General features: G+C 41.1%; 1 protein-coding gene across 1 annotated transcript; it reads left to right on the top strand.

The window, feature by feature from the left end:
- Positions 1–5,039: 5,039 nt before the first annotated feature.
- LOC104156247 (leucine-rich repeat and fibronectin type III domain-containing protein 1-like protein) lies at positions 5,040–18,082 on the top strand. The gene is made up of 2 exons (XM_009710039.1): positions 5,040–6,427; positions 17,572–18,082. The coding sequence occupies exons 1-2, from the start codon at positions 5,052–5,054 to the stop codon at positions 18,080–18,082; spliced, it is 1,887 nt and encodes a 628-aa protein (XP_009708341.1). The 5' UTR covers positions 5,040–5,051.
- The last annotated feature ends 897 nt before the right edge of the window (positions 18,083–18,979 follow it).

Below are 18,979 nucleotides of genomic sequence, written 5' to 3'. Positions count from 1 at the left end.
TTGTTGGACACGCTCCAGCAGCTCAATGTAAATCAGCTCAAGATGATTGAATTAGGTGAGGCAAAAATTAAGGTGGAGATGAAAGTTATTGCTGTGCTTTTACTTCTGGTTTTCTTATTCTGCACCTCTGTAGTGCAGTCTGGAAATGTGATTTTTGTGCATTATAAATACACTTCCCCAGTGCCATCCCCTTGAGGGTGGCAGGCAATAACCATGCATAGGTGGATATTATTTGTGCCACCGTCCGGTGATAAAGGAAAAGGCAAATGCATTCACTTGCATAGTTGACATGTCTGAAAAATAATGCCAGGAAAAAGAAGATATATTCTATATTTTGTTACTTTAAATATTAAATTGTTTGGTTTTCCTGTCATGCTGTGAACTAGATTAAAAAAAAAACCTACCAAAAATCCTAGTATTAATATTAATTATGGTAATTTGGGTTCAGGGAAATGCTGGCTGCCGTATTTGCAGCTAATCTGCTCTGTGCCCAAGCGTATCTAGAGGTGTACCCCAGTGGCCTTGGAAAAGAAAAAAAATAGAAGGGAAATGAGCAGGATACTCCTTTAACACTTAATGGAAGTGTTTCTTGCTCGTTTACAGGTGTGGCAAGTGACGCTAAATTAAGCACATTTTTTATTGTTGGTAAATTAAATTTTTCTGATGTGGTGGTTAATTCTGAATCAGAAAAGGGTAATAATAAAGCCTCCCTCAAGAAAAAGCTTTTGTTTTCAATTCTATGGATGCAGATGGTGAGCACCTGTCTTGTGCAATGAACAGGTTGTCACGGCAGTATGACAATCCACAAATCTGCATTTGGAATGTATAGGAGGACAGTCTGTTCATCTCGGCCGGACTCAGCAGTGGATAGCCTCTGCAGAAGTAGCTGGTGTATCGGATTTAATTCTGTTTGTTGGAAAAGCAATGCTTGGGTGGATGAAATCACAGAATCACAGAACCGATTCGGTTGGAAGAGACCTTCTGGGATCATTGAAAAATATCTCAGGCTGTGTTTCTGTGTGATGCGGGTGCAATAAATAGGGTATGAAATAGCTGTTTCTAATACTTAATATCTATTTGCTACCCTCTGTATATCAGTATTTCTGTGCCATAGGGAGCCAAGGTCTCTTTCAGAAAGACCTGAGCACAATCAGAAGCTGACACAGCCGCAGCTTTTGTATTCAGGGTACTTTGTGAGGCCAGTGCTGGGCAATTAAATGATATAGATAAGAGAATAACAGATGTAGCAAGCCTTTAATGCATGCTCAAAAATAGCAGAAAGACGTGTCTTTGAACAGGCAAAAAGATGGAGGTGATGATGGTATTAGATGGGGTGTACATCTGGGTGTAGAATTGTTGGAGATGATGTGCTACACATGAGTCAGGAACCCAATTCAGTGGGGAATGAAGCAAAAACTCAGATGTGGCTACATCCCTTAAACACCACTGAAAGACGTGGATGAAATGCCGAATAGATGCAGAGTAAACAAGTATAGACTGGAAATCATGTACTTGGATATATTTTGCTAATAATTCCAGTAAAATGAATAGCTAGGTGCAAGAGAAGGAAACAGATTACGCTGAAATAAATATGTGTTGTATTGAAGACAGTTGCCGTTCCCTAGCAAAGGCACTTGACAAAGGACCATTTTTTGGAGGATGGAATTTCTTCCTTCAAGCTGGTAAAATAGTATCTTTATGCATCATTAGTCACACTGTGCGCATGTTTTGCGGAGCGTATGAAATCTCTATACCATGGTACCAATTTAAAGCTGTTGAAAATCTGTTATATTTACAGCAAAGGCAACCTGAACTCTTCCCAATGGAACAAAGTTAACAGGCCAGTAGCTGTGAATCGTTGGAATTAAAGATCCCTTCCTTTAAATATCATTTAGACTACAAATTAGAGCCAACGGTAACCTAGCAATGTTTTGCTGTGGGAAAACAGCAAAAAAACCTGTCTCTGCACATATCTTGAACATGACGCGCCTGCTGTAGGTCCCTTCCAGCTGGAATTATTCTATTCTATAAGTCTTTATTCCTTTGGAATTAAGTTACTACCTCAACCCATCTTTTTGCATGAACTTTTAAGCTGCAACTGTGCAGATGGTAACTGAGGAAATGAGTCAATAAGCAACAGTTCAGAGAAGTTTTTTCCCCATGTCCTACATCAGTGGGTAGTTCTATAAGCATGAAATATATTTCTTTTACTGCCTTCTGTTGAAGTGGCGCAGATTAAACTGTCTTTAAAAATACTACTGTATTATCATGCAATCAGGTATGTTCCTGATGCAGTTTTTAGGTGATGGTGCCAAACCTGCTTTTAACCAGAATCCAGAGCAATAGCGGTATTTCCCTTATATGCAGCCTGCCTTTACAAGTCACAATTTCCTTGCAACTGTTGCAACTGTTACATAGTTTGTAAGAGTAATTGCACTATGTTCATTGTTGGCTCTAAAATAATTAATTTTAGTGCCATAGTTTCACGTTAGTAACATTTAATTATTTTTCAACCAAATAATGGTTTAAGTGAGGTGGTCTTGTACTGGTTTCTTACAGCCCAGATGGCAGTTAATCCATTAAAATTGCATTAATATTTGCTAATGACAAAACAAGGGAATTACAATATTGCACAGCAGCCTGTTTTTTGGATAATTGCGCATCCGTTAATCATTTGTACCTAGCAGGAGTGAAAAGATGGAGCCATTAGAGGCAAGAAGAGTTCAGAGCACAGGATGGAGTGACGGTAGAAATGGGTTTCTTAAAAAAAAAAAAAAAAAAAGGCAAATATTTGAAAGATAAAGCTTGTAGTGGACTATATTAAATATTATAAAAGCTGTTGAGAAAAAATGATCAGGAAGGAAGCCATTACTAAGATGACGCTTATTAGAAAAAATTGTAAGTATAAAGTGAACTACCTTTGTGCAAACTCTACTGTAGGATTTGTTTTCCTAACTCAGTTGCTCTTAACAGAAAATGTATTGTTTTCTACATAGAACTGACACTCTCAAATATCAACAGTGATGTTCAGAATTGGAATTTGAAACCAGCACTAAAAATCAGACAGGCAGAGGCTGCAGTTTGTAGAGCTACAGCTGAAACGTGAAAAATGTGAAGATATTCACAGTTATTAGGTTATAGGATAACACAGGTGGGAAGAATCCTGAGGGTCTGTAGTCCCATCTCCTGCTTTCCTGCTGAAAGCAGCGTCAGCTCTGGGATGGGGCCTTTGTCCAGGCACCTCATTCCAGAAGATAGGTCCCACAACCTTTCTGGTCAACCTGCTTCATGAAGGTTTTTTCCTCATCTCCAGCTTGAACGTTAATTACATTAATTTCTGCCCCTTGGCTTCTGATCTCCCATCACAAACCTTGATAAACTCCTTGAAGGTAGGAGAAGGTTCCTACTACAGTGTCCACCAAAGTCTTCTCTTCTCCAGGCTAATAAAGGCATGTCCTCTCATATTGTCTGTGCTCTAACCATTCAGAGGTTTTTGGAGAAGGTTTGGTTGATCGGTTTGTCTCTTTTTCATTTATTTTTTACAAAATACTTTGCAGAGACTTGGTAAGAATTGCGTACAACTAAAGATTAACCTCTAATAAGTGAATGCGTAGCATTGGTTAAAGGGTTTAGACTGAGTTTCACGCTCTCTGACTTGAAGTAATAATACTGTATAAGCAATGGGTTGATTTTCAATAAATTTTCCCCCCTCTGTGGAGCTTTAAATTTGATCTAACCAAACTAATTTTCAGACTCTGCATCTGGGATACTGTAATTCTGTATCCTAAAGATCTGAAGATCTGTTGCCATGTAAGGGAGCTCTAGGTCACGGAAATCATTAAAGTAAAACAAACCAAACCAAACCAAACAAAAAAAAAAAAAAAACAAAACACCACCAAACCCACAAATAAACATACCATAAGAATCTCCTGATTTATAGCAAATTGTGCCCTCTTAATCAAAGGCTTTCGTAGTCTCTTTTGCCGATAGCTGACTCAGCAGATTATGCTGTTGTCCCTGACTTTGTGCTAAACTGAGGACCATGTCTTATGTTGCGTTTCTTATTCTCAAAGGCAGCAGTTGATTATTTTTACACCACATTTACTCACCATATGAAGGAATTATCACATGAAACTAACTGTCATCAGCTGTGATTTTGAGCGTGCTAGAGCTTGTATGTGAAGTAAAACTACATGTGCCCATTTGCAGAAAGACCACTACCCTTCTTTTGGAGTAGGATTTGCCAGCTGGAGTTTGGAATTGGGTTGTACCAGGACACTCGCGTGAAACACATGGTTTCTTTACGTTGCAGACTGGGAGTTTTAGTTTTCATGGCTGCTTGAGTCACCACACTTAATGCTTAGCAATTTTCCAGCCAGCTGGAGGTAAAGTAAAAATGCAAATCTACCCTTGGTATAGCAGGCAAGCACGACAGGTACAATGGGAAATAACTTGGCATACACAAGATTTCACAGAGGTAATTTCATTGACCAAAACCATGTGCAATTATGACATTTATTTTTCTAAAGCTGCTACCTGTGCTGCGCAGAAAAAAAATATATACCTGCTTCTCTGATTGAACACAGCCTTGATTTTCAGAAATGTCTTTGAAGGTGGTACTTCTTATTTGCTGTAGAAGTTTTAGACCTCTGCCACCTCCTGGGAAAAAAAAAAAAAAACAAAACACTTGTCCTTAAAACATGCTTGTGAAGAGCTGCTAGTAGGTAGATAACCCTGTTAGCACATCCCAGAGTGGCACTAGTGATGACTGTGAGGCAACAGGCCAATGTAAAGTGTTGCTGTCAGGAGGAGAGCGGAGCCAAACTAGCACACAACTAGAAGCTCTTAGCCCTAAAAACATCCAAGTTAATAATAGCAGGTAATTTCATTATTGTCTCAGAAGGTGTTTCCAGTTTGTACAGGTGGACTTGTAATGAAAACTTCAATGTAAACCTATTTCTAATACCTAATTAAAATATATTTACATGGATTTCTTCTTTTTTTTTTTTTTCCCCCCCCCCCCTCCCTTTAGGTCTGTTCTTTTTCTTACGATGGAAAGGCTGGTTGTCTATCTACTGGTTATTAGCACAGCCGTGAAGGCCATGATGTGTCCCAAAAGATGCATGTGTCAAAACCTGTCTCCATCCTTCACAATTCTCTGTACGAAGACGGGGCTTCTCTTTGTGCCCCCCAGTATTGACAGGAGAACAGCAGAACTAAGGTTAATGGATAACTTTATTACTACACTTAGGAGAAAAGATTTTGCAAACATGACTAATCTAATTCATTTGACGCTATCGAGGAATACAATAAGTCAAATCATGCCTTATGCATTCTTTGATCTTAAAGGCCTTCACGCCTTACACTTGGATAGTAATAGACTGACTTACATCAATGAAGATCATTTCAAAGGTTTAATTAACCTTCGGCATTTAATACTCAGTAACAATCAGTTAAACTATATCTCTCCTGGGTCATTGGATGACTTTATTGAAACAATTGAAGACCTGGATCTGTCCTACAACAATCTCGTTAACGTTCCTTGGGAAACAATTGCCAAACTTTCTAATGTCAATACAGTCAGTTTGGATCATAATCTCATTGAGTTTGTGCCAGAGGGAATCTTCTCAAACCTTCACAAACTTGCCCGTCTAGACATGACCTCCAACAAGTTGAAAAAGATCCCTCCCGATCCTTTGTTTTCCAGAATACCGGTGTACGCCAAGTCTAAAGGATCTCCACTGTCGTCCCTGGTGCTTAGCTTTGGAGGGAATCCTTTGCACTGCAACTGCGAACTCGTGTGGTTGAGACGTCTCACCAGAGAAGATGATCTGGAAACCTGCGCCTCTCCACCAGAACTGATGGGCAAATACTTTTGGTCTATTAAAGAGGAGGAATTTGTCTGTGAACCCCCGATGATAACACACCGAACCCCAAAACTCACAGTGACAGAAGGCCAAAGCGTCTCTTTGAAGTGTAAAGCTGTTGGCGACCCAGATCCCTACGTTCGCTGGATCTCACCTGATGGGAAGCTGGTCTCTAACACGTCTAGGACGATTTCTTACGAGAATGGTACTCTGGATATTTTGGTTACTTCTTTGACTGACAAGGGCACATTTACCTGCATAGCATCAAATGCTGCGGGAGAGTCGACAGCTCCAGTCGAACTCCTCATTACCCCGTACCCTAACCTTGCTAACAGTACCAACTGCGATAAAGATGCGGAGCCTGGCCCCTCAGATATTCTCATATCTGCCAAGTCAAGCTTTCCAAATGAAACAAAGGCTCAGCAAGAGAAGGTGGTCGTGGTTGCTGAGCTGACGTCGTCCTCTGCTCTTATCCAGTGGCCTTCTCAGCATCAGCTCCCTGGGATTCGAATGTACCAGATTCAGTATAACAGTTCTGCTGACGACATACTAGTGTACAGGTAACCCTGCTCGCATACCCATCCTCATACCTCCGTGAAGTCAGTAGTGGAAGTAAGAAAAAAGGATAGCATAGTTTGACATAATCTGCGTAATGAGAGCTGTCTTGCAAGCAGTAACTGTAAATGAGGGGATGAGGAGACAATGGCTGCCTTAGACTTTGCTCGTTAAACTCCCATTGTTGAGGAGTTACACTATTAAAACTAATAATACATCTGCTTCTGTGCTGCCTCTTGAGGATCTCTAAACTCTTTACAGACATAATTAAGTTTCATAGTCCAGTTTAATGGACCAAGCGAAGCTGATGAGCAATATCTTAGTTGTTAACATTTAAGGAAATTGAGATGGAGAGTTTAGTTACCTTTTATACTGATTAAGTGTAATTATTTTACTTAAAAATATGAGGAAGAGAGAAAAAAAAATCAAGATGCCCAAAGCAACACTCTGCCTATATGGATATGGCCTCACCATGTTGTGCCAAAACTTCAGCCCGTATCAGTCGCTGCGTGCTTCCTTTTTCTCCAGTTTTGTGGTATCATGGGGATAAAACTGACTGGTATGAATTGGGCACCGCACAGAAAGTTTTAGGTTGTGTATTTTGTGTGTATTACACATTTAGCCGCTGGAGCTTATTTGGTAAAATTTACTTGGGAATAACTATTTGATATTAGCTGTCAGTGGACAGCGCACAGATTAAGTTTATAGCCGCTCCCCTGTGCAGTTCAGTTTCTGATTATCTGCCTTTCTGTTTATAGGCTTTCGTTTGTGATTAACTGGGGGTGGAAGGGATAGGGAGGGGTAGAATGACTTTAAAGTGGGAGATAGCATTTGATTGGGATTTAACGTTTCAGAGTTGTGCGCTTCGTAAGGATGATAACTTCTCTTCACTGAGCAATAATGATTTTTCTAATGCAAGGCCACTGGTTGCACTAAAGTTTGGAGTGGAGTAAGCGAAAGGAGGATTACATCTAATAGCTTCAGAAATAACATACCTGAAAGTTTGGGTTCAAATATACTGCTTTAGTAAGCACTGTCCCCTAAGGAAAGGAAAGTAGGATAGTTGTTCCGCTGCAGTCGCTATTTCAAATAACTAACATTGCAAGCAAATTCTTGTTAAAAAAAAAAAAAAAAAAGAAAGGAACTGTGCATGGAAATTGCATGAAGTCCTCGAAACAGACATTTCACTTTACAGTTACTTGGGATTTTCAGAAGTCTTATGTTAGAATGCCCATCCCCAGAGTCTCTTTGGGGAAGGATGCCATCCATCCTCCTGTTGTCACAGCTACGAGCTAGAAAGGCAGCAGGAGGACTCGGTGAGGGCAAGCAAGGGTCTCTTAACAGGGGGTGGGAGGATGCCTTGTTGGTATCTGACAGGGATGGTGAGGAGCTAGCTGGAAGACGAAGCCTCATTTAATTGTCAGCTGTGAGAACATTTGTGACATTGCTGTTTGAAAGAAGTGCAAAGTTGCGAAATGAAGGGAAATGCGAAGCAAGAGATGTCTCACTAGCTGGGATTGGGGTTTCTAAAGGGATTTTATTCAATTCTCCCACTAGAAAGTGAAGCGAAGCAAGCAAAGTGAGAAGCAGCGAGAGCCAGCGGGTGCATCGCAGGCACGGTCAGTAGTATAAGAGAGTTATTGAACAGCATTTTTCATCCTTTGCCATGACAGCTGGTCAGCGGACTTGGCAGCCTTCGTATAATTGCAGTAATTCATCCTCTATGAGTTTTAAACTTTCCAAAGTCTCTAAAAATAAACAACTGACGTGGTAGCTCGTTAATAAATCCATAGAGTTGAATACTACTGCTGCTGCTGAATGGCCTTGTTCCTAAGGAAAAGCTATGTGGAAGAAATGGGGAAGAATACTATGTTTGCATGCCCCTTTCTCGGCCCAGATTCCTGTTCACCAAGAGACTCAGGTTGATAACAAAACCATAAAATACTTGATGCTTCAAATCACAGAGCAGCTATTTCAAATAATACAATGTAATAGATTGTAGTACAATGGGCCTCTCAGAGATGAATATTGATGTGTTCTTGTTCAGTTCCCACAGTGAGTAATCATCAAATATGGATCCTTAAATGAAGTTTTGTGCTAAAGTGAGAGGAAGAGTAATTGGGCAGCAATTCTGCATTTGCAGTTATCTGAATAACTGCTACTTCAAGTTATGCTATAAATGCCGGAGTGTTTTAAGTTGAGTGCATTAATGTGTACTGGAGAAAGAAGAGTCCCCAGATTTGTTTGCTGACCCCTTTGCATGGTCAAGACCCCTCTCAGACTCCATGTTTCTGGTAAGGTATATAAACACCTGTTTCACGGAGTCAGTCTGTTGATATATGAAGATGTAAATAGATGTGTAGTAGCATACATACCCAGCAGTGGCAGTGCTTCAGTCCTGCCAAAGGAGTTTTACAGAAGGCGAAAATCTTCCTTCTACCTAAAGCACAGTGCATAATTTATTTCTGGCAGGCGATAGCTTGCTGCCTGGAAAAAGTATTAAGCGGTGCAGGATGCATCAGAAGCCTGTCGCTTCCGTCAAGTTGAGTGGTACCACAGGAAGAGCAGTTGCTATGGCAACTTTGCTTTATCTTGAGAATTTTAGTTGCTCCTTTGACTCCTTTATTTCTCCTCACCTTTCTATTTCCTTCTCCCTCTGGATAGGTAATTGTGGGTAGGTGTGCGTTCATCTGTGCCCGTGCTGGGAGCCTACGGAAGTAAAGGGAGGGAGATGATATTCTTCCTGATTTTTCCCTTTGGACTGCAATAAAATTATCCATCCATGTATGTAAGAATAATATACGTGCCCTGCACATGGTTACACCACCTGTGTACACTTGCACATACATAGAATCATAGAATCATTATGGTTGGAAGAGACCTCAAAGATCATCAAGTCCAACCGTATACCTGATGCCACTATGCCCGCTAAACCCACTAAACCATGTCTCGAAGCGCCACATCTAAACGTTTTTTGAACACCTCCAGGGATGGTGAGTCCACCACCTCCCTGGGGAGCCTGTTCCAATGCCTAACAACTCTAACAGGGAAGAAGTTCTTCCTAATATCCAACCTGAACCTCCCCTGGCGCAACTTGAGACCGTTTCCTCTTGTCCTATCGCTAATTACCGGGGAGAAGAGGCCGACCCCCACCTGGCTACACCCTCCTTTCAGGTCGTTGTAGAGAGCGATCAGGTCTCCCCTCAGCCTCCTTTTCTCCAGACTAAACAACCCCAGCTCCCTCAGCCGCTCCTCGTAAGGCTTTTTCTCCAGGCCCTTCACCAGCTTTGTTGCTCTTGCTCCAGCAGCTCAATGTCCTTCTTGTAGCGAGGGGCCCATGCAACACAATTGCTCCTTGTTGTTCCCATTTTGGGAGATTCACAACGCATAGCCACACAGCATTTTTCCCAGTGGTGAATATGGAAAGGAAAATAGGAGTTGTGCTTCCGACTCTGCTGGTTGCTGTGTTGTCTCAGGTGAGTCGCTTAACTCCTCTCTTTCTGTGAAACAGAGAATATCACACTGACCTATCTCCTGGGACAGGGGTTAGCAAAATTGAAGGCAGACATTAGTGATGGAGGAAGAAAATTGCATCAGAGTGAAGCATCTGGCAAGACGGGTAGCAAGAATACAGAATCAGTAAATTAAGGTGCAGGTAGCAATTTGCGGAAAGCATCAATATTTAAAGTAAGAGCCTTGTTTGTTTTCAGAAGAAAGGCCGGAAACTGTTGTTGTACAGCCATATATAGAGTGAATCAAGAATGGTAATAACCGCTTTGTGCAGCTTTTCCTTCTCTGAGATATAAATGGATCTGTATTCTTTAAACAGCTTCCAGTCTTGATGCCGATTACAGTTCCTGTGCCATTTGGACTTCACAATGCTATAATTTTAGCTTAACTGTTGTTGCTCAAGTGTCCCGCCCAGGTTTCTAGTGCTAGTCTTGAGGAAGAGATATCAGCAGAACTGACCTTTCAATACTAAAATAGTCGTGATGAGTATTATACAAGCTTTAGAAAGCAATAATTAATCTGGGAGAGAAGCCATGGTATTTTATTGCTGCTTTGTCACGATGCGCACACATGTTTTGTGTGTACGTATAGACGAAAATGCACCTCTTTTGTATGCTGTTATAGTTCATATGTATCTTTATGAAAATTACTCCTTGTGTTAGGTTATGGGATAAAAGGCTCATCTCCACAGGACCCTGGCCCACCTTTCTCTTGTAGCCTCCCTTGGTGCGCAAGAGAGAAGCGGGGCAGCAACTGATGCTCAAAATCCCCTGGATTTTGGAAAGGAACTGCCAGCGCTCCCATTTTGTCTGCCGGTGCTTCCTCAAATGGCCAGCAAACTAAAAAAAAACATGACTCTATTTCTGAGCTAGGCTGGATAAACTTCAGTTTGTACCATAGTTGATATAAGCAGCAGATTACTAATGCTTCATAACAATCTGATTGATGTCCTAGTCAATTAGAAGCTGGATCTCATAACATCAAAGGCAATAGTCTCCTAAGCATTGAATTTAATCTTTCATAGCTAGTGATCATCTAACTTTAATTAGCTGCAACTACATGCTATAAATTAGACGATGAGTATTTCATAGTGATGCTTCTCTATAGATAATTGAGAGTCTATATACTGCATAAAACTGCTGATAATATGTCCTTGTTTTCTCTGTTGAGAGAAAAACTTAGAAATGGAGAGGCAGGCTGCTTTTAATATGGAGTACAAAGTACCGTTGTTTAAAGGGCAGAGCTGTCATTCTTGGGGAAAAGGTGATATATATTGCCAGATCAATATAGCAATGATTACATCTGTTGCGTGAAAAGCAGTTGGAATCAGCCACGCTACGTCTGCTCAGAAATTCTTAAATTAGTTCAGCACAGCGCAATGGAAAGCCTCAGGACCACACGAGATTTCAAACAGTGAAGTCTGAAAGGGGTTTTATAGCTCCTCATTGGTCAGGCACGTGCCGTAAGACTTTGTGTTTCCCTTCTGGGTGCCCTTGACACACCAGACCCTACACGTGCGCTGTATGGATGGACTCAGGTTTGCAGGCAGTGCAGCGTGTCTCTCAGCCGGTGGAGTTGCTGGGTGTGCATGCAGTAACTGTAGTGGGTTTGGAGTATGGCAGGATGGCTGTGGTTATCCAACAGGTCTGGCACACAAGTGGTGGCTGTTTGTCCAGACTTGAGGAAATCTTGGACAAACGGTCATATCTGCGTTTCTTCACCTAGCCAGCCGTCATTCCTCAATGAAAGAGGACATACCAATGGAAGTCCAGAAATACAGGAGCCATCTGACGTCTGTAAACATAGAGGATTGCACGACGTGTCGCTCTTTGGCTTCAATTTTGGTAGCTTTTCTCCTTATCTCACAGCGTAGCAGTTGTCATGGCAGCTTCCAGGCTTTTTCAGGGAGTTTCTCCTTGGAAACCTCTTCTTCAGGTTTCCCTTTATGGGGAAAAACCTTATGTTCTTATAGTTGACTGTGTGCTGAGTTAATCGGGATTGCCCATACAAAGTTGGCATTCCTCAGACCGCAGAGGTCACTTCTCCCTTGTCATTCCCCTCCTTCCCAAGCCCGCGTGATCTTTATTAATGAGGCTGCCCACCTGATTGCGGCTGGAGCTGCATCATGGTTTATACAAATAAGACCTTGCAGATGCAAATGATGGATGGTAGTTGTTGTATTACGGAGGGATCATCCAAACATGAAATATCAATGTCTTGTTTCCCAAACATTTAAGATGCTGTGCTTTTTTTTTTTTTTGAGGAGGAGGAAAACATCCCTGTTTCCTTTTGGATTGTTGATTCAGAAGTATGTTGTTGGTTTGGGTTCTTTTAATAGTACGAATAAGAATCATTTGCTGTCATTGCTTCTGTCAAAAATTTTGGCATGCTTTGTGTGAAAGCTGTATAAATAAGAAACCTGCCATCAATGCTACATAACTGTCTGTATCTTCTGGAGCATGGTCATTCCATTTCCAGACTGTAGCATCAACCATGCGAAAATAATTCTTTTGAAAAATGCAGCCAGCAGCCTGGGTTCAGTAACGGTCTAGGATTTGATACTGTCTTAGAATGGTCTTTCTTGTTGTTGCTGTTGTTTACCTCCACAGATGTCATAGATCGTATTTGGGTCTCAGTGGGTGTTTCTGTGAAAAGAAAAAAAAAAAAAAGACTCTATACTGATTGCTTTTTAATCTCTTTGATCAGCTGAGGAAACTGGGTGCTCAGGAGTTTATTGACAGAATCAGTTCAAAAAGACCTCCTGTCGCTGGGGTCCCTCCAACACCTCAAACTCCCCACTCCTTCCTTTCACCCCCAGCCTTCCACTCCCAATTGAATGACTGAAATAGCAGAAAATAAATTCTGTTTTTCCAACCTTTAAAACGGTGGCGTTGGACTGGGGGCAGAGGGGTTGGCCAAAGTAAAAGCGATTAATTTGAGGCAGTCTGGCCACAGTGTTACATTTTCCTATAGGCAGCATCATTATCAATTAGACTCCAAACAAAAGACTCCATCTCTATTTCAAGCTGCTCGGTTTATTTTGTTGTTGTTGACAACGTTGCTAGGAAATATTTCCAATCGCACAAAATGATGTTTTGTCAGAAGTTTTGTGAGCAGATTTCACAGCTGAGTTTTCACCAAAGGGCTTTACTTGTTACTGACTGACTGCAGATGGCAGGGGAAACGCTGGCACGGATTATCGTTTATAGATGTTAGTGCTCCTAAACCAGTTATGTTAGCACCGTTTGTTTAAATCTGACAGTTACTGTTCTGCTATTGATCCTTTTGAAAGATGGTGCTCGTGGGCCAACACCAAGCACACGGAGACTCTCTGGCATTAGAGATGGAAGAGAAAAGGCAGCACCCTTTCAGCTACTGAAAAATGATTTGATGGAATTGTGTCTAAAAACCAGAGCTTCAGCAGCTTTTATAGGTAATAGGAAGCTAGTTCCTGATGAAACTCGAATATAAATGAAGAGGGGTTTTGAGAAAAAACCGATGGGTAGTTATTGTGAAACAACATAATAACATTTCTTGAAGAATTAAAAAAAGACCAAAGCCCCCCAAAAGAATAGCCAAGTAAAAGGCTTTTGCATCCCCGGAGATTTGAGAATCTCCTGGCAGACACGGTTTTTTTGGTTTCTGTATCGCTATTGTGAAATGTCTTTCATGCAAACTAATTATTTAAGTAAATGACTTTGCTGCAAGCTCCAAGTTTGAGATGGAATAATTCCACCGAGACGTTGATAAGCTTTACCCTGCTTAGAATCACAGTGCCCCTAAATCCCAGTCACTTGGGGTTGTCAAGGTCCCTATGATATCCTGAATACATTTGTAACAAACCTACAATCTAGTCAATGGTGCTTAAACTGTTATTAGGTCAAACTAAGTGCTAATGGAGAAGTTTGCTCTGAAGATTTCATTCTCTGAACTGTAGTCTGTGGGTTCTGGTAAAATGATAGAGCTTTCAGATGACACACTTGCTCCCAGTATTTGCCCACATTCTGGCCTTTCCTACAAGTCCTCGCCATTCACCAGAGCCTGACACTAAAGACCTGCCTTTGTTACAACGGCTACACTCAAGTTTCTGCTAATTTGTCAAGCTGATTGAATTTAACCACTATTCCATCGTTTACAGCATTACTGAAATAAAGTAAATATGGTCTAGGGAAGACTATACACTACAGCAGAAGTAAATGTTCTGCAGGCATAAGTGAGAAAACATGCAGAGGTTAACTACTGACATGGCTGTAGGCAGACAGCCTACTCAGTTGTGAGCTGTCCTTACTCATTCGTAGAGGTTTCCTTGAAACTTCCTAAATATGCCAAAACAGCTACCTTTTCTGGGAGACAAGTCTCTGAACAACTGCTTAGCCAGTGTAGAAACCTTCCCTTCTACCTTGTCAAGACGATACGTTTCTCCTTATTCACAGAGCTGAAAATAGCCTTCTATTACCAGAAAAACTGACAGAAATCAAATATATATTTGGTCTTATTGAAGATTTGTACAGAAGATTTGCACAGGAGATCAGAAAGGCCTTCATTTAGAATGTCCTCTTTTGTATGACAGCTACTATAAAAGTCTTTCAGCAATAGCGGGGCACGCTGTAATACAGCATATGCTGTACATAGCTTTCCATGGCAATTAGTCAAATTTCAGTACCAAACTCTTCATTGAATAATCCTGACAATAACGCAATGCAGAAAGTTTTTTGAAAGAAGAAAAGAGAGCATCAAAGGCTGCCGAATAAGGCAAATAATATGTATGTTAAGCTAGAAAACAGTACTTAGCATAATTTTTGCAATTACACCTCCCTCTCACAGACAGGCAGAGACTCGTAAAGACTAGAAAGGTGCTTTCTGTATGTTGGTTCCTTCCTATTCCTGTTGCTTAGGTGCTCTTCTAAACGGTGCCTCTTTCTGCAGAGGTTATCTATGACACCCCTTAATTTTTTGCATATTTGTGCCCTGAGGTTCAGTGACAGTTTTGTTGCTGTCAAGCAATTTTAGACTTTGTGCCATGTAGTTGCTAGCAGTATTTTTCTGGGAGGCATGACTGATTTCAAAACCTTTTAGTCTTGAAGGCAGAGAACTAAATTCTCCATCTTCTCAGTCGCATCCCTTTGCACAACAAGCAAGAATCTTCCGCTTAGTTTCTGTGTAACTTGGTGTTTGAACTGAGGGAAGAATGCAGTCTAGTCTGAGCCATGGTGTTCTCTTGTCATGTGTGGTCACTGTGGAATGTGGCTGAACAGAAGACTGAAAAGTGAACTAGATGTTTGTCTGATAACTGATAATGGTATATATTTTAGGAAGGTGAATGTCAAGCCACAGAGCAAAATGAGCGGTGCTCTGCGGAGCACCAGCCATACCTGAGGGCCACGTTCATGGGGAGAGTGTGGAAAAATCACCAGCTGCACACTACCAAAAGTTGCTACCTGAAAAGCTAAGGATCTTTTGAAATGCTTTCTGGAGTCCTGGTCCAGTGAGACAACACAACCTTGGTGTTTTCTTTGACACGGTGTAACGCTATAGAATGACATGGCTGAATTAAATTTGTGGGGGAAAGGAAAAACGTACTTTGAGGATTCAGTGGTCAGCCAGCACAGGAGATGTATAACTGTAAAGCAACAATCACAACAAAATGCTTGTTCCATAAAGTAATTCTTGCACAGCAGAGAGAGGATAAGTCTGTTGTAATGCTTGCAGCTGGGAGAGCTCATCCTGCGTTGCCTGCACTCTGAATGAATAACGGTGGCCATGAGGAATTTCAAGGGCTCATTCTGCTGGTCTGAAGCAGTTGCTAGCTTTGCACCTTTTCTCCTACATTAACCTTGGATTAAATTACTCACTAGGTACACGCTAGGAGTTGTTTGGGTCTTTCAATTTGACAAATGAATCTTTGTGTACTTTCCTCTCAAACCCTGTTTTTCCTGCAGTGAAAAATCTCATTAGCCTTAAAACCCAGCACGTGGCCACATTCTGTGGAGGTCGCAAAGCTGCTGTTATAAATTAAGGCTGGGGCAATGGTTAGGAGTTGAGCTTTGGGAAATTCAAATTGGACATTAGGGAAACAATATCTACGAGGAGGGTAGTTTAGTGCTGGAATGGTGCCTGGAGAGCTCATGGAAGGCTTTCAAGTGTCAGCTAGGCAGAAGCGTGGTTGACTTGATCTACTGTTTGTGATAGTACTGCTCTGCGTGGGAAGCTGGGCTAGAGATCTCTGGGGGCCTCCTCCTTTAGCGTTTCTATGAATCTGTGATGGCGCATGTACATCAACAAGGGAGTGATTTTGTTTTTTCATAGTCACAGAGATTCCGTTGTTATAAAAGAAGTGGTAGCAGCCACGTGTTTGGAGAACGTTCTTTTGAAGTCGTAGCTCTTCTTTCTTTCCAGTCAAAGCGTTGTATAGTCCTTAGTCCCATGGATGACTACTTGGAAAAGACTGTTTGACACCACCTTTGTGGCCAGAAGGCCACGTGCCCACCCGCTATCGATGGATGTAGTTTCACTGACTCCTCTGCAACAGTGCTACTTTATTCCTGTGAGGAATCGAGCCAAACATAGGGAGAGCTGGTCTGCAATGAGATACCGCAATTCGTATGGTCATGACTGGGATCTGTGGGAATTTGTAACCTAGCATACAGCTCTTCTTGTGGGATGTTCCTCATCTGGCGATTTAGTGCCGATGCTACTTTGTGGTAAAGCACTATTTGGAATTGACATTGAACAATCTCAATGGTAGGGTGGCGTCAAGGTAAGGAAGCCAGTATATGCTGTTATTGGGCTACAGAAGGTACTGCTTAGTCGCGAGTGCGTATGCTTCGCTCTGATTGCTCTTACCGGTTGCCTGATTATGAGACACTGAGCATTGCGGAGCTGTTAGAAGATGGAAATAAGGTTAATCTGGGGACCAAAGGTTTGAATGTGTCTTTTTCTCTCGATCTTCAAAATGTGCTTCCTGTGGATGTAAAATTACTAAAATACATTTTAAAGTGTTGAATTTTATCCTTTTCTGCCATTTAAGTCCTTAAGTATGTTGTTTCAGTTCCTTTATGGTTTTTGAAAGGCTGACCGTATTCCATTCTGCACAGGGCATGTGATGCCCTTTTATGCTGAAACTGTGGAAGTTTAAGATAATGCAGATCAAAAGAACAAATCAAGTGTGACTTCTCCTCTGGCCATTGGTGTGTGCACTCCACTCCTTGTTTGTTTGAAACGGTCAAGGTAAAGATATTGTCATGGCCAAAATCTCTGTCTTCCATCCCTACTGAATAACATAGGGAATGCTAGCTTTTTGCTGCTTGTTCCGGTTGCCGTGTTCATCGTCTGCTCTGTTAGTTTCCTTACAGCGGCACTGATAGTCAAAAGACTATCAATAACGCATCATATGGAATAATTAAACGTTCCTTTTGTTTCAAGGGATACTGTCAGATTGAGACGGGCCCAAGATTTAGGTCTTACAATAACTTTTACAAAACCTACAAGGAGCTGGTGACCTCAACTAAACTAAATGTCCCCCTCTGCCATCCTCATTGGTTAGTGATTCTTTGTGGTGTTTTGATACTTGGCTTCGAAATCAAAACAAGGCTTAGGCTCGATCAACTTGGATGTTTACTGTACTCATTTTCTCTTCCAGGATGATTCCAGCTGCTAGTAAATCCTTCTTCTTGACTGATCTGGTTGCAGGACGTGAGTACGACCTCTGTGTTCTTGCTGTTTATGATGATGGCTTGACATCTTTGACCGCAACCAGAGTGATCGGATGTGTGCAGTTCACAACCCAGGAAGAATACAAACAGTGCCAATCCCTTCACGCGCAGTTTCTTGGAGGAACCATGATCATCATTATTGGGGGTATCATTGTGGCTTCAGTTCTTGTTTTCATCTTCATCCTCCTCATGAAATACAAAGTCTACAACAACCACCACAAAAATAAAACTACTAAAGTGAATAATGTCTGCTCTCAAACCAATGGAAGCCAAAGTGGCTCGATGGCTCGATCCACTTCTAAACTTGCGGAGAGGCGGGAAAGTTTGCACCAGGAATGCTCGGGCTCTTCCATCAAAGGAAAAACTGTTGTGGATTTGGATTGTGAAAAAGTGACTCCAACCAACACAACCTTTTTAACAACTGATGCGTTATCTTAATGGCCATTTGATGGAACAGGACACGCCAAGGTGGTATTGCTTGAAACATTTTAATGCGAGTGGTTGTATTTTAAGCTTCACTACTACTGTCTATTTTTAAGATCAGATGGTTTAAAAAATATTTTTTTAATCTGTATACAGTTCTTGCATTCTTAACTATTTTGTTTCAATATATTAAATATAAGTGTGTGATTTACAAGATTTTTTTACTGGTTCTTTTATAGCATACACCTCTGGTATCAAGGCAGCAGCATAGCTAAATTCCACTAGGTTTGTCTTTGGTGAAATGCACTATTTTTTTCATTTGGTTACCAACCAGCAGCAAAATTATACTCTCAGGATCCTCAGACTACCTTTCTAACGGCAGAGTCACTTAGCAGCTTAAACTACTCATCTCTTCAAGGAATGATTTGTTATAAAAAGTTAGTAGCTTCTCAATACTGAGTTATTTTTTTGCCATAGGTATGTTGTATACATGCTGCTCACAAAGAAGTAAAATTAGCAGAGATTCCCCACAGGAAAAAAAAAAAAAATTTAAAATATAGTCTTAAAAAAAAGGAGAAAGAAAATTGAAAGTACTTTATCATATTCTCTGAATTATTCAGCGGCACAGAAATGCAAACTCGTATGTTTGCTTTGTAACAGCTGTTATCTGTTGAGGCTGTGCCTTTGAGAAACCTCCTCTTGTTCTTGGTAGTCAGATTTACCTTTGTTTGGGCAGGAAGAAGACCTGGTCTTGTTCTTTCTAAATTGTAAAATTCACAAACCGGTTGAAATTAGATGTGCTTCACTGTGTACATTTTTGCTATGCTGAAAACCATGCCATAGTCTTCCCCTCTGAAAAGGTACCGCTGAAGGTATTTTTTTTTCTTTTTTTTGTTGATTAATTTCTTGATC

This window comes from Cariama cristata, unplaced genomic scaffold, assembly GCF_000690535.1.
Source record: "Cariama cristata isolate BGI_N322 unplaced genomic scaffold, ASM69053v1 scaffold36871, whole genome shotgun sequence".
NCBI classification, from domain to species: domain Eukaryota; kingdom Metazoa; phylum Chordata; class Aves; order Cariamiformes; family Cariamidae; genus Cariama; species Cariama cristata.
This window is presented reverse-complemented; position numbering and strand designations above follow the sequence as displayed.

Bases quoted from the DNA above. Each gene is read 5' to 3' on its own strand.
- LOC104156247 (XM_009710039.1), top strand. From the start codon at position 5,052: ATGGAAAGGCTGGTTGTCTATCTACTGGTTATTAGCACAGCCGTGAAG. The intron at 6,428-17,571 runs GTAACCCTGCTC...TTTCTCTTCCAG, and splicing joins GACGACATACTAGTGTACAG to GATGATTCCAGCTGCTAGTA.